The 26133-nt window shown below is 42.0% G+C and overlaps 1 protein-coding gene across 2 annotated transcripts in view; it reads left to right on the top strand.

The window, feature by feature from the left end:
• SPTBN1 (spectrin beta, non-erythrocytic 1) overlaps window positions 1-26133 on the top strand; it is a 212457-nt gene that overhangs the window by 52445 nt on the left and 133879 nt on the right. For both annotated transcript variants that reach the window (XM_074949399.1, XM_074949400.1), the window contains exon 2: window positions 8285-8481. In XM_074949399.1, coding sequence (XP_074805500.1) covers window positions 8334-8481 — 148 coding nt within the window. In that variant the 5' untranslated portion in view covers window positions 8285-8333. The remainder of the gene's footprint in view (window positions 1-8284; window positions 8482-26133) is intronic.

Below are 26133 nucleotides of genomic sequence, written 5' to 3'. Positions count from 1 at the left end.
TTAAGGCTTCCACTGTGTATTCTGGGTACTGTTACCAGGTCTGTGACATTTACTTAGTTAACCATTGTGTTGATTTTAGTTATGGAGTCAGACATTTGTAGAGACACCATTTTCCTTTGTATCTGTGGTGTAGTCGGGTCTTGCTTTGGTGTAAGAAATACAGTATGCATGTGTGTGAATGTTTAAATGCACAGTAGAGTATACATTTTATAAATGAAATTAGTTTATAATTTAAATAAAACTTGATTTCATTCTCCAACCCTCATGTGTAAATGTTTTTTCTTGTAATTTTAATATGGGGCAAATGAAAATGTCTGGTTTTGTTAATTCTTCTTAATTGATACATTTCATCATCAGCTAAGATACTAGCAGATACATGCACCATAAGTTTTCATTACTGAAGAATGGGAAGGACATCTCGTTTAAAACGTGTCCCCAAAATTCCTGCAGAAGGCTGAATTGAAAATCCTTTATGTATACTGCACATACGGTTACGATTCCAGTTTGGCCATTGTGGATCAATAAGTTGCTAATGTAACTGCTAAAAGGCATGAGATTGAATACTTGCGGTGAAATCCTTACCCCACTGAAGGCAAGGGCAATACAGTAACTCCTCACTTAACGTTGTAGTGATGTTCCTGAAAAATGCGACTTTAAGCGAAACGATGTGAAGTGAATCCAATTTCCCCATAAGAATTAATGTAAATGGGGGTGGGGGGATTGCCCACAGCAATCAGCTGGTTTGCAGCATTCAGGCGGCTGGGGGGAGGAGCAAGGATGTGGCGCGCAGCCTCCCCACTCCCTCCCCTGCCTCCTGACCACCACAAGACCGCTGATTGCGTGGGCAGGAGGTGGGGGAAGGCGCTGATCCGCAGGGTGTGCCAGCGGGCAGGAGGCACTGGTGGGGGGCGCGTAGGGGGGCTGCCAGCCATGGACAAAGCAGGCCGCCAAATGGCATTATAGCAGAGCATTGCACAGCTTTAAACGAGCATGTTCTGTAATGGAGCAGGGACATAACATCGAAACAACGTTAAGCGAGAGGACGGTAAGTGGGGAGTTACTGTACTCCACTGGTTTTAGTGGGGCTAGGATTTCATCCTTGGTTCTCCTACTTTGTCTCTAAAGCTTTTGTGTGCAAGGCCTCGACATGGGAATATGGAACGCACAAGGAGGGAAAAAAAGCCTTCCATTTCCTAAACCTTTGTGTGGGCCAGATACAGTCTGCCTCTAAGTTATTTACTTTCCAATGTACACACGGCAAATAGCATAAGTGTGAAAAGAAATTCTGAAATTCCATAGCAAAGAAACATAGATCTAGGATCTTTAAGTCTTGTTTTCAAAGTACGTACTTCTATCATGTTTTGTTAGTGTGGAAGCACTATACCCTTAGAATTCTGTGTATTTGGCTACTCACAGTGTATGACAGCTAAACTTGATTTTCTATTCAATACATAAAGTCTGTTGCATTGTTAAATTGGTATTTCAGCTTAGACAGGATATTTTAAGTCAAGTAAGTTGCATTTTTGAGCTAATCTTTCCTCTGTCAAAAATACTTTTTAGTATGTGCCATATATTATATAGTGTATTTCTTGCAAGTGTTTTACCAGGCACTTTACACATGACTGGAGAATGCAACAGTAAGCTAATGATAAACAAAACGAGTGTCTCCTGCTTTGTGCTGACTATATAGTTCAGTAGAGCAACTCTGCACTCACAAAGATCTTGCTGAAATCATCAAGCAGCGGATAACTGAGCAAATACAATTATTGAGCAGAACTTCAGTGAAAGTAACATGCTGTCACTGAAAGACATATTTAAGTCTTTTCAACATGCATCTGTGATGTGTTTGGAGAATATTATTGACAATAGATCATGCTTTAAGTAATTAATGGTGATCACAGATACTTTTATTTGGGCATAAGCTTTCGTGGGTAAAAAAAAAAAAAAAAGCACTTCTCCGTGCATCTGAAGAAGTGGGTTTTTTACCCACGAAAGCTTATGCCCAAATAAATCTGTTAGTCTTTAAGGTGCCACCAGACTCCTCGTTGTTTTTGTGGATACAGCTAACATGGTTACCCCTCTGATCCATAACAGATACTTTTGCAACTGTAAAAGTATTGTCAAACATTTTTTCCCCATGTTATATTTATTTGGCTTACAGATACTTTGTGTCCAGTTTTTGAATAGGGACACGCATAATTTAGGAACACGACTTAAGATTTTAGCTCAGGAGAGCTACAGGGATTCCTTTTCCAGAATAGGAAACCTGAAAACTTCACCTGACTCTCATATTGACCTTCCTTTTGCTCCCCCAGAGCCCCTAGTGCAGTGTTTTTCAAACTGTGGGTCACGGCTTGTAAGGCACTGGGTCGCCTTGCTCTGGTCAGCACTGCCGACTGGGACATTAAAAGTCCTCTCAGTGGTGCTGCCCAGCTAAGGCAGGCTAGTGCCTACCTGTTCGGAAACCGCGCCGTGCCCCGGAAGCGGCCGGCAGTGGGTCTAGCTTCTAGGCAGGGGGGCCACGTGGCTCCGCGCGCTGCCCCGACCACTGGCTCCAATGGGAACTGCGGGGGGGCAGTGCCTCAGGCGAGAGTCGCGCAGAGAGAGATACCTGAGCTGGATGCCGCGGGGCAGGCACCGCTGGTCAGTAGAGCCTTGCGCGGTTGTATCTGCAGCCAATCTGCTATCCGCAAGAATGGTCTGCAGATAGCCACGGCTCTAGGGAAGGGCCAAATCTCAAATAAGCAATTGAATCAACTGGGAAAAAAATATGAGAGCTCTAAAAGTGAGGCTTAATTTTACTAAGAAATCCTGTCAGCCACCCCGGGTGTGGCCGAGGCTCCAACTGTCAGCTCCAGGTGGCGACTCCCCTGGCAGCCTGGGATTTAGGAGCACCCCCACCAGTCCTGGGGAGGCTGAAGAATCCTTAGGAGCAGAGGTGAGGCTGGGGGCTTCAAGGAGGCAGAAGTGAGAAGGATGAGACCTGGTGGGGTGGCGGGGCTGTATTGGTGGTGGGTTCTGAGCAAACGGGGTGAGTGCTGGGAGGGTCAGCTGACGACAGTGGGGGTTGATGGGGTAGGGGGGCTGAACTGATGGGGTGGTGATGATGGGGACTGAACTAAGGGGGGGTTGGGTGGGGACAGAACTGATGCAGGGGACTGGGAGACAGGATTAATTGCTGGGCCAGAGATGGGCACAGGAGGGGGTGAGAGCTCCTACAGCAGGGGCCAAAATCACCTTATCCAGTTAGGTTGCCAGGTGTTTGGTTTTCGACCAGAATGCCCACTTGAAAAGGGACCCGGGAAAGGAGTTGGAATATTGGCAGGGAGGGGACAGAGTTGGGGTGGGGACTTTGCGGAAGGGGTTGGAATGGGAATGGGGGTGGGGAAGGGGTGGGAAGAGGTGCGGCAGGGGTGGGGCCTCATGGAAGGAGTGGAGTGAGAGTGGGCCTGGGGTCAGAGGGGGGTTGAGCACCCACGGGAAAGAGGGGAAGTCGGCGCCTATGGCTCCCGGAAGCGGCCGGCATGTCCCTGAGGCCCCTAGGCACAAGGGTGGCCAGGTGGCTCCGCATGCTGCCCCACCCACGGGCTCCGCTTCCGCAGCCCCCATTGGCCAGGAACGCTGCCAGTGGGAGCTGCAGGGGCAGCACCTATGGGTGGGAGTGTCGCGTGGAGCCGCCTGGCTGCCCCTACTCCTAGGGGCCTCAGCCCCGGAGCACCCACAGAGTCGGTGCCTATGCTGGGAGCCACCTGAGGTAAGCACTGCCTGGAGCCTGCACCCCTTGCCCCATCCCGCACTCCAACCCCTTGCCCGAACCCTGAGCAACCTCCTTCACCCCAAACCCTCATCCCCGGCCCCACTCAGAGCATGCACCCCGAGCCAGAGCCCTCACACCCCGCGCATCCCAACACCCTGGCCCAGCCTGGAGCCCCCTCCCGAACCCTGAACTCCTCATTTCTGGCCCCACCCTGGAGCCTGAACCTCCAGCAGCAGCCCTCACCCCCCTCCACTCCAACCCCCTGCCCCAGCTCGGAGCCCCCTCCCACATCCCAAACTCCTCATCCCTGGCCCCACCCCCAGAGCCCGCACCCCCAGCCAGAGCCCTCACCTCTCCCGCACCCCAACCTCCTGCCCCAGCCCGGTGAAAATGAGCGAGTGAGTGAACGATGAAAGGAGGGGGATGGAATGAGTGGTGGCGGGGCCTCAAAGAAGGGGCGGGGTAGGGTGGGCCTTGGGGAAGCGGCAGGGCAAGGGTGTCTGGTTTTCGGCAATCAGAAAGTTGGCAAATCTATATCCAGTAGTTGTGTGAGAGTGGGCAATACTAATTGTCACGTGCACACACCCTGGGGATGGATGGGGGAGTTCAAAAATCAAGAAACTGATCAAAAAAACATAATGTACACTTTTTTAAAAAAAAGTCATGATTTTGGGGCCAATTTAATGATTTCTTGGAGTCTGACTCATAATTTTTGATCTCTTGAAGTTGGCAATACTGTTTAGGTAGGTTCTGTATTTTTTTTTTTTGAAGGATTTTTGTGGATTTGTTTAGAGTCAATATCCTGAAAAATATACAGAAATTGTCGAGAAAGAACTGTGGAAACTTCTAGCTGCGGCTTTGATCTCTACAATGTCTGTTTCCCTGGGTTTCTGGCTGCACCTCTGACCTTCCTGTCTTGATACATATGATTAGGCTGACAGTATGGCCGCCTTCTGCTTCATTATTTCATATTTTAAAACTTCAGTGCAAGGCATTTAAAAGAACTAATTACAATTTATTCATGGCTTATGTCAGAGCAAATGAGGGAAACGATTTCATATTGTACTGAAATTTTCCTTTAAAATTGTCTTTACCATAGTACCAGAGTGCTTTCCTGCAAAGCAGTTATTTTTTTCTCTGCAGTCTCTCCCCCCTACCAGCTGGTCTGCCTGTCCTCAGTATTCAAGAAGGTACTCAGTCTACATTCCAGACATAAGCACTTCTTTTAGAAATGCCTATTTTCTACAACAATCTTCTTGGAGCAGCAGGAAAATGCAGATTGTCCAGTCAGTCAGGTTTGAAATAATGGACCAAGTGCATCTTTACCAGGGATGGATTGGGCCCACGGAATTAGAAAGGAGAATAAGGGAATAGGAGAGTCACAGCTGTTTGGAAAACACATCTGTAGATATAGACGATATAGAAATAGATGAATTCAGTGGCCTATGGAACCTATGGGAAATTAGTCCATAACCGGGTTTTGTCCTTAAGGTTCACTAATTTTATTTTTCCATTCTGAATTGCTTCTTTTCAAAAAGTACATTTGAAACTTCAGGGGAAAGAAAAGGAGTACTTGTGGAAAGAGTCATTCTTAGTGGATCAGATGGAATGCTGTAAGTTGCACTACACATTTCATATCAAAGACATCTGTGATTTTGCAGTTAAGACTGGTCTAATTTGATGCTGTATAAAAGATATGGAGCCTGATTCTGGTCACAGTTATGCTTGTTTTACACGCGTGTAATTCCATTGACTTCAGTGGAGTTATTCCTGATTTATGCCAGTGTACAGGCCTGATCAAAAGCATGTGGAAGTCAGTGGAGTCTTTCTGTAAACTTAAAGCCTGATCCAGAGCCTACCTAAGTGAGATCAGAATCAGTCCCCTAGTGCTACTGCAGAAATGTTCCTACCATGTAGTGTGAGGCCTAATCAGGCTTTTTTCACCCTTTTTCTGTGTCTGTTTATTGATGTGGGCAGAAACAGCTTTAAGTTTCTCAGGCTGAAAACTATCTATTTTCAGAGTTTTCTACTGGAAAAATGTCATCCCCAAAAGGTAAAATGCCATAAATGAGGGAGCATGATTTTTTTAAAAGCCTTCCCAGAACAGCTTGTTTCATATTCTTTCATCTGTTGGCATCTTAAAATAACCGAACTGATTCCTTCCCACCTTTTGTAAAGGTCACATAGCTCACAAAAGTTCCAGTAACAGTATCTTATATAACCACTAGCTATCTCTGTGTAAAATAAGGGGATTGTTGCAATCCCCTTTGGTGGAAATCTCCAGGGGTTGGTGTGGGGAAATTAACCACACTTTTTATTCTAGGATATTTGGCTGGAAAGCAAGCACATCTCATTCAGAGAACAGTAAAGTTCAATTTGTGTTTCCATGAGATGGATTTTTTTTGTCAGCTGCAACATGTAAAATGCTGATGGAATGAACCTGGACTCAGTAAAACCATTCATATATCCTTTAAAATATATATAGCAATAGGTTTTGAAACATGAACTCAAGGCAGGGTAATAAGAGTGCTTTGCTGTGGTTGCTGTGCCATTGTATTCCATTTTCATTTGTCAGTAGGTGGCACCAGATAGCTAGGCCAAATCCAGAGACCCTGTCTGGAGTTGCTTCTGATTCCCTATTAGATTGCTTAAGGAGTTTTTGTTTGCTGTACTGGCCATTGGCTGTAGGTGTTAAGTACTTCATTAATGACCACTATGCTGTTTGGGACCCTTTATTGTGTGATAATGATTTAGTAGTAATGACAGTCAAACTCTACTTTGTCATATTTCTCTGTAGAGCTAAATCATCATATAAACATCCAGATGCCTAATGTTGCTTTTGTTATGGCATGATAAGCTTTAAAAAATGTAAGATATGTAACTACTGTATGTCATAGTCAGGTCTTGGGTGTTAAAATATTGGGCCTGATCCTGCTGTCCTTACTAAAGCTTATTGAAGTTAATATGCAATGCCTGAGAAAGGACTGCAGGCCTCAGTCCAAAATCAGTTTGCTATGTAATTCTGTATTGTTGTAATGACCTGTCTTGTATTATAGAATTTGTGGAGGGGAGGGGAATCATATATATCAATTAAATTAGATTTTTTAAAAATGTGTTGACATTTTCTATTCCTGTGTAGTACATATTGGATTTCCCCATGCCCTGACCCTCTTTTTCATATTTTTATGAGTATAATTTTTATCAGTGTCGTTCCTTTATGAAAGGAAATGGTGCACTGGATTTTATATTTACTTTTCATCTTTTACATAATTATTTAAAGGTTTACAGCAAATATTTTGGGCCCAGTTCATTAGAAATATTCGGTCCACGTATGCACAGTTCGTTTGTAATTGATATACTTTTCTCTAGCAAAGTACGATACTTTTCTGATCAAAAGCAGATGTTACACCCGCATCTCTGCAGAGGTGCAAGGCAGCACATCCACAGAGGGGCATAAATGAGAAGTAAGAACCTGTTTATATCCCTGCACAGTCTCCCTGGGCCTTAGGTTTGGGTGTGCAGGGGTAAACCATTACTGCATGCTCAGGACTCTAGCCCAAGCAGGTGGGCAGGGGAGCGAGTAGAGCCTGGGCTCGATCCACCCAACACTCTGGCCACTGGCAAAAGGTGGGTAATAAATATGCTGATGGTATAGCACCAGTAGAAAATGGGGATCCCCCCCACCCTTGTGCCTCTGGAGGGCTGATTCCTTCCTTACACTGTTCCTGTGATGGCATCAGTGAGCTTGTGTTAAAAGTATACTGCAATCCTTAGTCGTGCTTGTAAAATGCTTTAAGATCCTTGGATGGAAGACAGCATAGATGTGCTAGATACCATCCTGCTGATTGCAGGAAAACAGCCTACTGTATTATTTATAGTACCTAATGCTGGTATGCTACCATTTTGTTGCTGAAATAAGTACAAGGAAATGGTGGTTAGTGCTGTATGTCACTGGACAGGATTCCAGGTAAATTCTCTGTGATAGTTATTTGATCAGACTTTACATATGCAGAAAGAAACGTTTCTTCATCTTCATATTAAATGTTCCTGCTTGTCAAAACAGTAATCTAATGAGTTTACATGAGTTTGGTTTTTAATTTTTGACATGTAGTCTGCACCTTTTTGGAAATGTGTCTAGGTCTTTTTTTGCACATTAGGTTTTTTGTACCTAACGCATCTGGAGTTCATGTTTTACAGTCATGTTTCACAGGTGTAAAATGCAAACAAATTCCCTTTGAAAATAAAAACTATGAAAATGTCTTATTGTGCCATTTAGCATGTTCCATTCCCTTGGTTGAGAGTCATGATGACCTTATTTATTTTTTACTGGAAGTAAATATTATTCAGTGGATTTCAGTAAGGATGGTAGGCTGTTAAGACTTCTGAATTATATTGGAGCTGTTTCTTCAGTTTACCATGTGGAACCCAAAGAGTTTGAAGCTGAAAGTCCTGAGTTTGAATCTTATTGCGACTTTTCAATGTATGTGTATAGTTTTAAGCGACCACATTATTTTTTCCTTTCTACAGAGCTGTTTAAGGAGAAGCTGATGCCAAGGATAGGTTAAGAAGGTTCAAGATGACAACAACAGTAGCGACAGACTATGACAATATTGAAATCCAACAGCAATACAGTGATGTGAATAACCGCTGGGATGTTGATGACTGGGACAATGAAAATAGTTCTGCACGACTGTTTGAGCGATCCCGTATTAAGGCTCTAGCTGGTAAGCATTCAAGTGATGAGAACTCAGTGCAAGTAGGTAACAAAAAAAGATTTCCATTCAGTAGAAATCTGATGTGATACAAGTGAATTATTGCTTGATGTGACACTCCAATGTTTTTAAAATATTCCTCCTTGAGTTTTGCATGTATTTGCCCCTGTTAAAAACATATTGTCTGCCTGAAAGTACCAGAGCCCAAGACTCAAAGCGCTAATATAACTGAGTAGAAGACCTTATTTATTTCATATGTAGTGTCTTGGGAAGAGACTACTACCAGTGTAGGACCTTTGTGACATGCCCTCAGCAGTGGCTTCCACTTGGACTACAGTCCTTCCTTAACATGTATGAACCAGGTTCAGTGCTTAATTTTGTAATGAAAGAGGTGCCGGGGCTCAAGCAATTTTTTTACATTCATAACTGATGCAGCAAACCCAGATGTGGCGGTTCTATGAACTGCCAAGCCTGGAGGTGCTGGGGTTCAGCCCTGGGACAAATTAAGCACTGACCAGGCCCATTTCAGAACAGTTTCCTCTCCAAATTAGCCCATAAAAGTTGCCATGGAAGCAATACCCCTCTCCAACCTCCTGCTAGCCTGAGAATTAGGAGATTGAGATTCAGACTGAATAACTGACATACTGAGGGCCAAATTCTCTGCTCATTTTACACCCATTTAAGCTGCTTGATTTCAGTGGTGTTGCATGGAAGTAGTTGTAGACAGGTTTTGGCCCTTTATTTATCGGCTTAGACTTCAAAGTGGTAGATGATAGAATCATAGAAGATTAGGATTGGAAGAGACCTCAGGAGGTCATCTAGTCCAACCCCCTGCTCAAAGCAGGACCAACCGCAACTAAATCATCCCAGCCAGGGCGTTGTCACCCCGGGCCTTAAAAACCTCTAAGGATGGAGATTCTACCACCTTCCTAGGTAACCCATTCCAGTGCTTCACCACCCTCCTAGTGAAATAGTTATTCCTAATATCCAGCCTAGACCTCCCACACTGCAACTTGAGACCACTGCTCCTTGTTTTATCATCTGCCACCACTGAGAACAGCCTAGCTCCATTCTCTTTGGAACCCCCCTTCAGGTAAATGAAGGCTGCTATCAAATCCCACCTCACTCTTCTCTTCTGCAGGCTAAATAAGCCCAGTTCCCTCAACCTTACCTCGTAAATCATGTGCCCCAGCCCCCTAATCATTTTTGTTGCCCTCCGCTGGACTCTCTCCAATTTTTCCACATCCTTTCTGTAGTGGGGGGCCCAAAACTGGACACAATACTCCAGATGTGGCCTCACCAGTGCTGAATAGAGGGGAATAATCACTTCCCTTGATCTGCTGGCAGTGCTCCTACTAATGCAGCCCAATATGTCGTTAGCCTTCTTGGCAACAAGGGCACACTGTTTACTCATATCCAGTTTCTCGTTCACTGTAATCCCAAGATCCTTTTCTGCAGAACTGCCGCTTAGCCAGTCGGTCCCCAGCCTGTAGCAGTGCATAGGATTCTTCTGTCCTAAGCATAGGTGCCGACTCTGTGGGTGCTCTGGGGCTGGAGCGCCCACGGGGAAAAATTAGTGCGTGCTGTGCACCCACCAGCAGCCATGCTCCCCACCCCACCTCACTTCCTTCTCTGCCTCCACCTCCTCCCTTGAGCACGATGCGTCCCAGCTCCTCCGCCTACCTCCCAGCGCTTGCCGCTGCCAAACAGCTGTAGCAAGCTCCAGGAGGGGGGGGGAAGAGTGGGAACGTGGTGCACTCAGGGGAGGACGCGGGGCCGGGGCGGGGATTTGGGGAAAGAGTCAAATGGGGCGGGGGGGGCGGAGTTGGGGCGGGGACTTTGGGGAAGGGGTTAGAATGGGGGGGTGGAGTTGGGGTGGGTCACCCACTGGCACCATTAGAAGTCGGTGCCTATGGTCCTAAGTGCAGGACTTGCACTTGTCCTTGTTGAACCTTATCAGATTTCTTTTGGCCCAATCCTCCAATTTGCCTAAATTGCCCTATCCCTACCCTCTAGTGTATCTACCTCTCCCCACAGCTTAGTGTCATCTGCGAACTTGCTGAGAGTCCCATTATGCATCCCATCATCCAGATCATTAATAAAGATGTTGAACATAACTGGCCCCAGGATCGACCCCTGGGGCACTCCGCTTGATACCGGCTGCCATCTAGATATCGAGCCATTGATCACTACCCCTTGAGCCCAACGATCTAGCCAGCTTTCTATTCACCTTGATACCAAACCTGGCTTTATATTATGTACTTTTGGTCACTGATGATAAAAGAAAATAATATTTTGATGGTTTCCCCATTTCCTCAATCTTGATGGCCTAATCGGGATAAATTTAGTACTCTACTAAATTTGAAGAGCTCATATACTGTACTGTCCTTGGAATAAGCTAGAGAAGTTGGTCTGCTATAAATCTGAATCTGTATGGCAGGCTGTGAGTAGCTTCTCTTCTGGTCCATTCTGGCCTATTTTCTACCTTATCATGTCCCCACAAAGAGTGTAAAGGAAGAGGCTCCTTAATGCACCTTAACAATATCAACTGCCTCATTCATTGCCCACTGTAGTCAATGGGCATGCCCAAATACCTTGCTATGGTTTAACTTTCCTTTTCCAGAGCCTGAAAGTGAAAATTCTCGGGCAGTCTGAGTCAGTTCCCCTGAATGATTTGAATTCTTTGAAAAGGAGGGACTTAACCAGTGTGATTATTTGGCTAGATTATGCTGTCTGCTGAATGTTATAAGTATACTTTAAAATGTAACATTTCTAATCATTGTCTTGGAAATACATATAGATGCTTAATATTTTTAAACAGTTTTTCACACATAGCATTGTTGAAACAGAAGGTTTGTACCCGTTCTTCACAGAATACTTTAATGGGTGTATAAACTTGTCCTGCAACTCAAAATAAGTTCCTATCTCCAGTGTACAGAAGACACACATTATATTTTTGGGAAATATGGACTTATTGCTTAAAAAACAAGACAACAGAAGGCCAAATTCTTTTGTCAGTTACACCAGTATTAAACAAGAGTAACTCCAGTGAAATAGTGGAGTTATTCCAGATTTATTGGGAGTAACTGATAACAGTGTTAATCAGTTTGTTTATCCAAATACACACAGTCAGAATCCACAGTGCAGTAGTACCTGTCTGATTCTCACATTAACTTTCTTATTGTCTTTCTGAATAAACTGTTATGAAATGTCACTCTTAGCCACTTTGATTTACATTTTTTACAAGGTAGGTGGTCTCTGGTGGATCATGCACATGCCCTTCTCGGCTAGAATATAACTTCTGATTAAATTTAAAGCAATGTTTTGACTAGTCTGCTATGGAAGTAAGTCTAGAAATCAAAACTACTTCAGTTACATACATCAGATGGAAACCTTCACATTTTTTAAAATTTTGGCTCCATATTCAAATTATTTTGATTCATGGTCCGATAATGTATAACACAGCCAGCAACATTAATTTCTAGATCCTAAAGGAATCTGAAGGACAGTATAACTTTCACAGTTTCACAATCTCTTCTGTTAGCAAGGTTTAAAATGCTCAAGCTGTCCTTAAATGGAGAAATGCTATATTTTGAGGCTTTCGCTATCAATAGTAAGTTTTGACAAAGATATAAAATTATTTAAATTAATAAAGTTTCTAAAATTCATGCAGTTTCCTTTCTAACTACATTCTGATCATCATGCAAGTTGTATTTGACTTTATTTTATTTTTTTGTTTAAAGGCATGTGATTATTGCATATTAAAGGTTGCACATTAACCAAGTATGTTTGAGTAGCAAAGATATTATGTCATGCCCTCTTAGCTCTGAGGCACTGTACTGCAAAGACATTTTTATGCATTCTGTAAATGATTTGCTGAATCCCATGGTAGCATGTCCACATTCCTGACCTCTGAACAAAATGCCTCAGTAGTGTGGGACATACTGTGAGCAGGAAAAATGGCTCAAAATGTGCTGAGGTTCCTGGTCATTGGAATTTTGATTAGAAGAACAATTACAAATACAACAATTGCTAATGTCTTAAAATATTTTATTTATAAAATTTACTTTAGCATGGTATAGATACTATCTGCTTTTATTCATTAGGAGCAAACTCTGGGACGAATCCTGAAAGGTGCTGAGCGCCTTCAGTCCACCTATTGAAGTTAGTGGGAGTTGAGGGCTCATATCACCTTGATGTTTCTAAGGATCATACAGTATCAGGCTTAGAGCTGGGTGACAGGAATATGAAATAGTCCATGCAGCTAAATAAAGGCCAGCTCTTGCAGCTCTTACTCTTGTGATTAGCCTGTTGACTTCAGAGGAACTACTTATGAAAGGGATGGGGCACTGGGTCTTAATCCTAAACTTTGTTACTTTCAGAAGACCTGTATTTTTTATTGACACTCTCAGATTACATCTGCCCAGTGTGAATTTGAAGTTATAGGGTAAATGTCTGCCCTGAAATGGTGAGATTTTTTTTAACTAATTTTTTTTTTTAAATTAGGGCCTGATTCTGATCTAAGTGACACTGACTCAAATCAGCAGTGACTCCAGTGTGAGATCAGAATCAGGCCCTGTGACCTTTAAAGTTTGATATTACATAAGAAACACATTGCATTTTACTACTACCAAGATACAATATTCTGCATTTTACTTTTATCCAGTAGATTTGATGGTATTTTTCTTACAAATATTACTAGCAGGAATTAGGCACCTGATATAGCTCCCATTGAAGTCAGTTGTTTCAGTGAGTTCCATGGCAGCTAGGTCACATCCTATCTGAGTAATAAATAATAAACATGAAACAATCACTTAAAGGATATATAAGTAGGTACTTAAATAATTCAGATAATCTAAAAGAGACAACAGTTTCAAAGCAGAGCAGATTTGATATGCAGCTATATTTAAACATACTCACTTCTCTAGTAGGAGAATTGATTAGGGTTTTATGGGCATTACTCACCATTATTATAATTTTTATACACTTTTGCCTCTTTGACTTTGCATTTTATTGTTGGCATTGTGAGCACCTTGTGACACAGATGCTATGGCTACACTAGAGAGTTTACAGCAGTACAGCTACACTGATGCTGTCTGTGTAGCCGCCTTAAGCCGATGGGAGAGAGCTCTTCTGTTGAGTTAATCTACCCTTAATGAATGACAGCAGCTGTGTTGGTGGGAGAAGCTCTCCTGCCAACATAGCACTGTCCACACCAGCACTTAAGTCAACGTAAGTTATGTTGGTCAGGTGATTGGCTAATTCACACCCCTGAGCAACATAACTTATGTCAACTTAAGCTGTAGTGTAATCATAGCCAGAGACTTGGCTTGTTCCTTCCACTGGTGCAGCACTGCTTGAAATACTGGCATCACAGAGCTTTATTTCAGATCAAAGGTTCTAGTTATAGTCTGAACCAATACTGCAGGCACCACTTCAAATACATGTTCTGCTTCTCTGCCTGATGGATGACCTTTCTTCCAGTCTCGCCAGGCAGACATGCAGTTTCAAATTTTTAACAGGGGGTGAGGGTAGTTAACCATTAGAGTAGACAAATAAAGAATGTGAGGTCTTTAAACCATCACTCGAGGTCTTTAAACGAAGACTAGTTCTTTTTCTGAAAGATATGCACTAGTTCAGTCATAAGTTATTGGACTAGATGCAGGAATTGCTGGGTAAAATACTATGGCTGTGTTGTGCAGCTGGTCAGACTAGATAATCATTGTGGTTCCTTCTGGGCTTGCAGTCCATGAATCTATAAAATTATTGGTATTGACACTACCATCCCAGAAATATTTAACTCCTTTTCATCTCTAGTCTCTGTTGGCAGATGTGTTTTTGCATCATTGGCAATGTACGTATTTACTTATTTGGCTGAGCCAGTCATCACCGTCATTGCAGGATGTGATAGAGAGAAGGGAAGGACCTCAGCTGCTCCCATAACAGCTCATCTTTACGACTAAGCATATAGTAATGTGAACCGTTATTGTTGTTGCCAACAAGACCCCACACTCTTGAAAGAAAATACTTATACATAATTTTGCTGCTTTTGATGCAGCAGAATTCACTGTTACCAACGGACAACACTTTGGCCAGAAATTAATCCTCCATCAGACTAGGACTGTGTATCCTCACTGTTCTCTTATTAATCTGGGTAGTATATGGGATGGTTTTGTTGACCTGTTCCTCTTCCATTAAGCCTAAACCTTGAACTGCTAATTATCCACCCAATCTTAGCTACCTCCAGTGATGGATATATGGAGGGGATGGTGGGGAGAATTCTAGGCCTTTGTTATGATAGAAGTTAAAGATAAGTAAAATATATTCAAATCATCCATTCTCTCCCCACATCAGTTCAGAACCTTTAAATGAACTCTACAAGGTTCAGAGGTGTTCCTAGAAAACAAGAGCAGAGGTATTCTAGGACCCGATCAAGTGCCCGCTGAAGTCAATGTAAGTGTTTCCACTGATTTCACTGGGCTTTGGTACAGAGCTTCACCAGAGAAAGAGTTCTTCTGTTCCCTTTTGTGTTTTTTAATCAAATCATCTATCTCCGAAAATATTTTACCCACCTGCTAGCTCCTCACCCTCTGCTAGCAAATTGAATTTAGATGAACACTGGCTCTTTCTGGATGTTCCGGATCAGAGAAGGTCAGCAGATTATAGAGCAGGCTCCTTTTTCAATATGGCCATCTCCTGATGGCAACATTTTTCTTTCCTGAAGTGATACGTGAATGATAGGTTTCAGCGTGGTAGCCGTGTTAGTCTGTATCAACAAAAACAACGAGGAATCCTTCTGGCACCTTAGAGACTAACAAATTTATTTGGGCATAAGCTTTTGTGGGCTAGAACCCACTTCATCAGATGCATGGAGTAGAAAATACAGTAGTAGATATAAATACACAGCACATGAAAAGATGGGAGTTGCCTTACCAAGTGGGAGGTCAGTCTAATGAGATAATTCAGTTAACAGTAGGCTACCAAGGGAGGAAAAATCATTTTTGTAGTGGTAATGAGAGTGGCCCATTTCAGACAGTTGACAAAAAGATGTGAGTAACAGTCGGGGGAAATTGGTATGGGGGAAATTAGGTTTTGTAATGACCCAACCATTCCCAGACTTTATTCAGGCCTAATTTGATGGTGTCCAGTTTGCAAATTAATTCCAGTTCTGCAGTTTCACGTTGGAGTCTGTTTTTGAACTTTTTTTGTTGAAGAATTGCCACTTTTAGGTCTATTATTGAGTGACCGGAGAGATTGAAGTGTTCTCCTTCTGGTTTTTGAATGTTATAATTCCTGATGTCAGATTTATCTTTGAAAACTCATGGTGATCGGGGGAAGTCCCGGATGACTGGAAAAAGGCTAATGTAGTGCCCATCTTTAAAAAAGGGAAGAAGGAGGATCCTGGGAACTACAGCCTCACCTCAGTCCCTGGAAAAATCATGGAGCAGGTCGTCAAGGAATCAATTCTGAAGCACTTAGAGGAGAGGAAAGTGATCAGGAACAGTCAGCATGGATTCACCAAGGGCAAGTCATGCCTGAATAATCTAATTGCCTTCTATGACGAGATAACTGGTTCTGTGGATGAAGGGAAAGCAGTGGACGTGTTGTTCCTTGACTTTAGCAAAGCTTTTGACACTGTCTCCCACAGTATTCTTGCCAGCAAGTTAAAGAAGTATGGGCTGGATGAATGGAGTATAAGGTGGATAGAAAGCTGGCTAGATTGTCGGGCTCAACGGGTAGTGATCAATGGCTCCATGTCTAGTTGGCAGCCGGTATCAAGTGGAGTGCCCCAAGGGTCGGTCCTGGGGCCGGTTTTGTTCAGTATCTTCATAAATGATCTGGAGGATGGTGTGGATTGCACCCTCAGCAAGTTTGCAGATGACACTAAACTGGGAGGAGAGGCAGATACGCTGGAGGGTACGGATAGGATCCAGAGGGACCTAGACAAATTGGAGGATTGGGCCAAAAGAAATCTGATGAGGTTCAACAAGGACAAGTTCAGAGTCCTGCACTTAGGATGGAAGAATCCAATGCACCGCTACAGACTAGGGACCGACTGGCTCGGCAGCAGTTCTGCAGAAAAGGACCTAGGGGTTACAGTGGACGAGAAGCTGGATGTGAGTCAACAGTGTGCCCTTGTTGCCAAGAAGGCCAATGGCATTTTGGGCTGTCTAAGTAGGGGCATTGCCAGCAGATCGAGGGACGTGATCGTTGCCCTCTATTCGACACTGGTGAGGCCTCATCTGGAGTACTGTGTCCAGTTTTGGGCCCCACACTACAAGAAGGATGTGGAAGAATTGGAGAGAGTCCAGCGGAGGGCAACAAAAATGATTAGGGGACTGGAACTCATGACTTATGAGGAGAGGCTGAGGGAACTGGGGATGTTTAGTCTACAGAAGAGAAGAATGAGGGGGGATTTGATAGCTGCTTTCAACTACCTGAAAGGGGGTTCCAAAGAGAATGGCTCTAGACTGTTCTCAGTGGTAGCAGATGACAGAACAAGGAGTAATGGTCTCAAGTTGCAGTGGGGGAGATTTAGGTTGGATATTAGGAAAAACTTTTTCACTAGGAGGGTGGCGAAACACTGGAATGCATTACCTAGGGAGGTGGTGGAATCTCCTTCCTTAGAAGTTTTTAAGGTCAGGCTTGACAAAGCCCTGGCTGGGATGATTGGTCCTGCTTTGAGCACGGGGTTGGACTAGATGACCTCCTGAGGTCCCTTCCAACCCTGATATTCTATGATTCTATGATTTGTGTCCATTTATTCTTTTGCGTAGAGACTGTCTGGTTTGGCCAATGTACATGGCAGAGGGGCATTGCTGGCACATACTAATTTCCCCCTACTCTTACTCACACCTTCTTGTCAACTGTTTGAAATGGGCCACTCTCATTACCACTTCAAAAGTGATTTTTCCTTCCTTGGTAGCCTACTGTTAATTGAATTGTCTCGTTAGACTGACCTCCCACTTGGTAACGCAACTCCCATCTTTTCATGTGCTGTTTATTTATACCTGCTACTGTATTTTCCACTCCATGCATCTGATGAAGTGGGTTCTAGCCCACGAAAGCTTATGCCAAAATAAATTTGTTAGTCTCTAAGGTGCCACAAGGACTCCTCATTTTTACATGAATGACAGGAGCCCTAGATAACTACAGCTAAAGATCACCCAGGAACATTTAGCTTTTTCAAGACATCTCCCTTTCTTTGAAGTGACAGGATAATTAGAAGATATATTTGACTAAGATTTGTACCTTGACACCTTCGTACACAAGGCATGCACTAGTAGGCTGTCATTGCCAGTCAAATGTTTGTTAACTTTAGTTCTTCTGATCCTTATGATAGGATGTTGGCACCCTGATCCCTCTTTGGATGGACAAAATTGTATTCGCTCTTGCAGAACTGACTAGTCTTCCAAGTGGTATAGCGCTAGATTCCAACAAAATTAACATAGGATCTTGTAACCAATGATATTTCCCATTATTAAATCTTAGGAAAGAAATTGTTTTCCAAACATGCTTATAGCGCTATGATTTAAGGACTGTAGGCTTTTTAGAAATGCATTAGATTAAACTTTGGAAGAGATTTCTTGCTTCAAAATTTCAGATGAAATTAAACATCAGATTAGTGAGAATCTATAGTCTCTCAACCTACCCTACATATAGAAGTGTCAGTCAGGTAAAAACTTAAAAATCACAAGCACCATATACCAGCCTTTCAGGATAGGGCCCATAACACAAGGATCCTTGAAAAGGGTAGTTTTATTTAGTTTTCCATAAATGGACAATGTCTTTAATTTCCCTTTTAGAGAAATGGAGCGCTTTGCTCAGTTTTGCTGTTAAGAATGGCTTTTCTTCTAAAATGATTAAACAGCTCTTGTTCTTACAACCATTTGAATACAGATACAGTGAGATTCATCATTAAGTCTGTGGAATTTTCTCCTGTCAATATACTGCTCTTTATAAAATGCATATCTCCATGTCCCTGTTATCCTACCCTATCACAAAACAGTCTGATGTGCATCACAAATCCAGCATTAGTCTTACAGAACAGACCGTGATTCTTTATGCACCCCTGTAAGTAATGGTAGTAAAGAGTGGCACTGCTGCAGGCATTAGAGACTGCACATCCCATGCTTCTGTAGTCAGTGTGTATAATCCTACTGGTTCAAATGCCATCTGCCACATAGCACATTCTTGGGAAGCAATGTTAGGAAAAATATGCCACCTCCAAAATATTCCATTTCTCAACTAGATGTTAATAAAGAATTAGCCCAAATTTCGCCTAACTCCATATTTTAAATGTTAATCTTTGTCCCTCAGGTTTACCTGAGAAAGCACGAGTTAGGATACTCTATCCTCAGGCCACAAAGCATTCATGTCTAGGGAGTGTTAACAGCCTCATCTGACCTTAAACGTCATGGTTGTGTGTGGGGACAGAAGTGGTCTTTTAGATAGACAAGACCTAAGCCATGCATAGCTCATCGTTTATTGTCAAAAGCTTGAGTTGCTTCCATAAGCAAATTGTAGGAAATGAAGTCTTCAAAGAGTTTATCCTGTTCATGTATTTTTTTTTTTTTTTTAAGAAGGGTAATAGGTGGGTTTTTAGGCTGAGGACAGAAAAATTCATACAGGAGATGTGCTGGGCAGTTACAAAGTGAGTCTGTCCTGTGTGGGTAGATACACTGTAGCCCTTGGCCACAATACTTCAGCCTGAATTTGGACTACCCCCATTTGTTCTCTAGGCCCCCAGAGAACCTCTGCATTGTGGTAGACATTTATTTTATTTTATTTTTTTACCCAAGAGTATTTAGTCATTTGGATAAAACACAAATAAACAGCTCCAGATCAAAAAAGGGAAAGGCTGAAATTGTCTTAAGTTACAGTTTATATTACTTTTTAGGCATACATTTGTTTGCCTTTGCTATCTGTCTAACATATCCCTATTACCAAAGTTTCTGCCTCTTCAGTTTATGAAGTATCCAGTAAAAATATACAAGTCAAAATAAAGCATTGAGTCCAAAATCAGTAACAAAGGAATATAAAGCAATGATGTAAATTTTGCACCCTTATCAAAGCTAAAAAGGCTCATTCGTACATTTAAAGGATACTACTGAGATTAATCTTTTCCAAAATCTCTTTCATGAACATCTGTCAGGTAAGATGTCTGGGACCTTAAAAAAAAGTACATTGATTTTAAAAAGAAGCATCTAAGGGGAGTGTAGTCTGGATGAATACTTCTAAATAATAAAGAAGCGTTCCGGGCCTCACAGACAATTGGAGGTCGTATAAAGGACATCTGAAGGATTCACTTGATACAAAAGAGAAACATAAAACCCATACTGCTGAATTAGCAGATGCACCTCTTTCACTGTGTATTTAGTCAGCTGGAATTCTTAGCGCTGCTCAAGTACTGAAGATAACCTGAATAAAAAGTACATTTTCATGGTAATATGCAAATGTGTAGCTATTTTAAATGCTTAAACCAACCTACATTTTTAAGGACTAGATCTTGCTATCATCACTCACATATAGTTCCATTATTTCAGTAGTACCTAAAACTACTGCAGTGTTATAACCCAGTTAAAACAATGGGTCTAATCACATGAGAGAGGATGACTTGCAGCAATAAGGGTTGCAAAATTGGAATCTAGAGGACACTCCTCTTGGTCCTTCAGAACAGACTGATCACTCTTAAAGTGACAAATTTCAGAGTAGCAGCCGTGTTAGTCTGTATTCGCAAAAAGAATACAGGTGCATCGGATGAAGTGAGCTGTAGCTCAAGGAAGCTTATGCGCAAATAAATTGGTTAGTCTCTAAGGTGCCACAAGTACTCCTTTTCTTAAAGTGACAAATGTAAGTCTTTCTGATTTAGTTACTGTAGCAATGCATAACCCAGCCAGGAAAATGGAAAAGAAGGGAATGCATATGATCCATTTCTGATTGCTGAGATCACCACAAGCCTCCTTAAAGTCCTGTTCTGTTTCTTTTTCCTTCATTTTTTTCCTGACCCCTCTTCTTTTCTAGCTGACAGCATTATAACAGCGCTAAATCTAGTCTAAATTTTCAAAAGTGCATTAATTTTTGGTGCCCAGCTTCAGACACCTGAGGTTTGATTTTTCAGAGGTATTGATCATTCATTGCACCCATTGATTCATTTAGTGGTGTGGGTTATGATTTGAAGAGAAGGTACCGCGGTGATTTCCCATCAGGTGTGTGTTAGCACCGTGCTGTATCAGCAGTCTGGCAATTTACAGTTCTTTGCGAGTAATCTGATATTTTGCCCAGTAGTCCTATATTCTGGCAACAAAATGCAATTAAAACTAATTTAGGAATTTCTAAATTTTATTATACCAGGCCAAGGAAATGATTATTTCACTTACACTTCAAGGGAAGGGGAGAGAGAGAGAGGGGAGAAAATAGTAGCAGTTGCTCGATTTAGGTGAACAGCTTCGTGGCCAGTTACTAAGGCCAAGTCTACACTAAAAACTTTTTCTGGTCTAGTAGTGTCACTTACGGGTATGATTTCCCTCTTTCCCCCAAATTTCTGTATTCGCAAAAGCTCTAGTGTAGATTCAGTTATACCAGCATATACTTTTGCCGGTATAGCTTATTTTGCTTGGGGAACCAGAGCAAAAGCACCCCCCCCTTTTTTTTTTTTTTGCCATTTATAAACTGTGTCTACATTAGGAGGGTTTGTTGATATAGCTGTATCAGTACAAAGATACTGGGAGATCTTTTTTACTGTAAACCTCGCATGACATAGGTAGGGCTCTGCTTCTGGAATGGCTTCTTAAGCTGTAGTCTTAGAACTGTTGCCTACTGGAACCAGCATAGAACTAAGTGAGCTGGAGGGAAAATGAGTGATATGCTCTAGTCCCAGAAATCAGGGATATAATTTTAGCAACTAATGTGGCATTGTGGGAGGGAGTGTGGCAGAAGAGATACTGTTAAATTTTTGTACATTACCTGCCATACTCATATAGATCAATGGTGAGCACTATGCTGTCATGATAATATCTAAAGCTTAACCCCATCTGTCACTAGTAAATAATTTATTTGATTTTAAGGTTGTTGGGAGAATTAAAAAAAACCAACAGATGAGCAAGTAAGTAGCAAAATTGTTTATTTTTGGCTTATTTCATTCCTTCCCCTTCCCCCCCACACTTTAAAAAGTCTTGACAGGCTGGTGCAGAGGAAAATTATGTACATGCTGTGACAGAATCCCTGGGATACAGTCTGAAACTGGGATACCGCAGTGCCCACTGAACTGTCCAGCCTGGACTGTCTTTCACTGTGCTTTGCCAGTGACAAGCAGCGAACCCCTCCAGGTGCTGTTATCGCTCAACACAAACGGCATGTGGAGCCCCACACCTAGCCAGGTTGTATGAATGCTCCCTAAGCCATTCACGAATCACACAGAGAAAGGCACCAGCCAGTTCCTGCCAGCCTTGCACCCCAGAACTGTACCATCTTGCCCTGGTCAGAAGCCTGACCAGTGTACATTTATTACCCAGTGTGCCCCTCCCTCAATGTGGAGAAGGTCAGAGATAGTTATCAAAGAAAATAAAAGATAAGCATACAGTCTACATCTTAAACCTTATTACACTAGGCAGTAGTTGGATCAAGCAGTTTTCTCACCCCACTGGATGTTATAGTTCTTAATACACAGGCTTCCCCTTTTAAGCCTGGGACCAGTCTACTTAGTTGAAGTCTTTGTCTTCCCAGAATTCTTGTTGCTTCCAGCATAGGTGGGGGAGGAGAGAGGCACAGTGCCACTGTCCCTTATTTTATATCCTCAGTCCATGTGCCTGGAAAACACTAGCCCAGACATGTCCTGCTGGGCTTTGCTGAGTTATGGAGTTGAGCAATCCCCCATTGTGTGATGCTTGTGCAATCCTCTTACAGTATTGTAAATCCCTTGTTTATAACTTCCCTGCTGATCAGTGGTCATTTATTACCCTCCTGGGTGGGGATCACTACCCTTGTTGTCACTGTGGAACTTGCAGTGGAGACTCTCAAACTTACAACATATTTCGGAACAACCATACAGCAAAATCTCTTAACTTCATACACACTAATGATATACATATTTGGACAGAACAATGAGTTTCAGCAAATCATGACCTTTCATATGATATCTTACATGACATGCTTTGTATGAAATATATCATAATTATATGACACATGTGAATATGGTGGTTCCAGGGTGCTGCTTTGAGGTACAGAGTGCCACACATGGATCTATCTATCTTTCTATCTATCGTACATACAGCAGTAGATATACAAGTAAATGGTACAAATGATACTATTTTTGGAACAATATCATTATACGTAGTTTAGGGCACAGGCAATTGGTACAGCATTGTTACAACTCGGAAGAAAAGCATGGTTTTGGTATGGCATAAACACATGTGTTCATTATGGCTCTGTTATCTCTCAGTAGGTGCAGGAGTAGATGTTGTAGGAATACATGTTTTAAATATGGCTAGTATGCAAACAGCCCAGATACATAAATCAGTTGCTTTCCTGCTTTGATTAAATATCAGATCCATGATCCTATATAATTCTCTGATTATAAAACCAGTTCAAACCAAACTGAAAAAAGGACAAATGCTATATTGTTATTACCAGTTTGTTTAAGTGATACACCATGGTTTGTTTTCAAGGTAGTAATTAAAATTATTAATGATATGATGAGTTGGTTAAGGGAACTGATTGCTTGATGGCAAGTTAATAGCTGTGTGAAACAGCACACAAATTGCCCAGGTATGACAACTGTAACTGTCAGAATAGACTTTGATCTTAGTTAAGTGTCTTGGGAATGGTAAAGAATGTGGGCAGGTGCTGGCAGCATGTGCTGAAAACTCTGAAAATCATGGTCATTTTATGCCTCCAGTTAAGCTCTATTGGGGCCGTCAATAGCTTGTAAGAAGTGGATAAGGGAGAACCCAGCATCTTGCTGTTAATTCCTGTATATTGAGCTCTGAGACTGGAGTGCAGGAACTATATTTCCCCCACTTAATCTCACAGAAAGAGTTCCAGGCATGCATCAGTCTTCATGCAAAAAGAGGGATGAACTTCATGCTTTTGTGATTCTGCTGAAGATGGAGTAATATGTAAAATATGGTAGTTTAGCCAAATGGAAACTTTTCAAAAGTAAGTGTAGAGCATCTAAGAAAGTAAAGGAAGTGACAAAAGCTCATTAGTTGTGTAACAGAGAGCCATCTTTGCACAGTGGAAAGGAGGCTGGAAGCTGCTGGAAACTCGGTATAAATGTGGATGATCGTTATTTTTATTTTTTTTGCATGTGAAATTCCCATGAGGTAATGGAAGTCAGTAAGCCTGTGGACCTGTTTCTGTTATCTTACACAGTTGTTCTCAGGTTAATGGCATTGCAAGTGCAAGTGATTCTTGATTTACATTGCTGTACGTGAGAAGAGAATAATGTCATAGGATTCCCTGATTGGTGCAGTACAGTTCTATCCTGTCTATCTTTGTTTTCATCACCCGCTCATCACTATGGTATTTGAAGAGAGTGGAGCACTGCAGAGATGTGCTTTTGGCTGCCTGTGTTGCTGAGTTAAGTGGACTGTAGCTTTCTGCATCAATTGGAGCAGGACAGGCTCTTAAAAGCAATAAAGAGAAGGCAGGATATTATTTATGAGGAGAACTAAAATACTTCTGGGAGCCAAGTTGCACAGAGAAGAAAGGAAAAGTGCTCATGGTAAATAAGAAATCTTTCATGGAGGACAACCTGAATGCTAGTGCATAGGTGCTGGAACTAGGGGTACTGCCACACCCCCTGGCTTGAAGGGGATTCCATTTTATATATAGGGCTTACAGTTTGGTTCACTGGTTCTCAGCACCCCCACTCTAAAAATTGTTCCAGCTTCCCTGCGCTAGTGAGATGCCCAAGTAAATATTGGTTGTATCAGATCAAATCACGCTAAAGTACATGTTTCTGGAGGAGAGCTATCAGTCTAGAATGGAAAAGACCAGAACCTTGGCTGGTGTAAATTGCCATAGCTCCAATGACTTCAGTGGAACTGTGCTGATTTATACCAGCTGAGCAGCTGTTCCAGAATGAGAATTCAGAAGATTTAAAAGGGTAAAATCTACTGCTTTTGTTGTTATCATCAACATTTTACGTATATTTAACAATTAGCCCAGGCTCTTTTCTGTGCTAAGTACTGCTTATAGCCTTAATTTAGTAAAACACTTAAGCATGTGCTTCATTTTAAGCATGTACTTAAATGTTTTGCTGAATCATGACTTTAAAAAATAAATTTGTTGTTGACAATTGTCCACACGCCAATAATGGCAGATTTTTAAAAAAAGGCTTATGACTTCCACCAGCAATGAATTTGGCCCATAGTGTTAAGCACATTTCAAAATCTTGCCATGAGCCAATAATTTAAGAGAAAACTGTCTGCAAACTCTTAGTATGAAGAAGAAAATGTTCTCATGTCTGTCTTTAAGCTTCTAACTAGCCAGGCTTCTGTATTTGTGGAGCCAAAACTCAGTGTTCTTTGAGTTTCTCCTTTTTGTTGCTTGGATACCTCTGTAGTATAAATACTGTCTAGCAAAGCTTATTTCAAAGTAAAATTCAATACAGGATTTTTTAAAATGTTCCTTAGTTTCTAATAACTTCAGAGATATTCTGTAGGGGAAAGATTAGTGATCAAAGCGTCCCCTGAGACCACAGATTTGACTCAGCCTTCACTCTTCAGCAGGAAACTTACTCTGTGTTGGTCTTTCTGATGGGGGTTTAGAGAAGAGCTACAACAATGGTTTAGAAAATACACCTCGCAATCAGACACGAGAGACTATTCGGAGGCAGCTTGATCATGGCCTTTAAGTCCTAACACAAGCCAAAGATATCTGATCTTAATGCAAGATGGTAAATGATATATAAGATATCTGGCCTCAATTTAGTGCACAAAAGCATAACAAGATCCAATGGCTGGAAACTGACATTTAAAAAAAAATCAAATGAGGAATACATTTTTAACAGTGAGGGTAAATGACCACGGGGACAGCTTACCAAAGGAAGTATTAAATTCATCATCACCTGGAGTCTTGAAATCAAGACTGAATGTCTTTCTAAAAGATAAGCTGTAGTTCAATCGTAAGTAATTGAACTTGATCATGTTCACTTCCCAGTAGGGATGAGTAATTCTCTCAACTGGAGGACTCACTGGATGAAATTCTTTACCCCATGTTATGCAGAATGTCAGTCTAGAATGATGATCACAACGTGGTCCCTTCTGGTGTTAAAATCTATGAACTATGTTTCTGTCAGCTCTGCATGGACTTCAGAGACCCCATGGCACTTCCAGTTTGCCTTTGTCCTTAGCAGAAATATCCTCTTTATCACATTAAGTGGGAAACAACACTGTACATCTATACTATTCAGTTTGTTTGAAGTGTTTGTAATCCTTCAGGATGGGAGGCACTATATATATATGAAATTTCAGGGCAAACAAGGTATTTACTGTGCTATTACTGAGCTGGTTGAGTGCTGAATGAGTTTGTTTTCACCAGTTGCTTCACACCAAAAGCTATGAATGTTGCAGGGCTGATGCACTTGCCAATGTTGTTGAGCACTTTCTGCCGGGAAGGAACACTGCTTATCTCTTCCTGTCTATATTTGCTTCTGCAGCA

Source organism: Natator depressus, chromosome 3 (assembly GCF_965152275.1).
Source record: "Natator depressus isolate rNatDep1 chromosome 3, rNatDep2.hap1, whole genome shotgun sequence".
NCBI lineage: Eukaryota > Metazoa > Chordata > Testudines > Cheloniidae > Natator > Natator depressus.
This window is presented reverse-complemented; position numbering and strand designations above follow the sequence as displayed.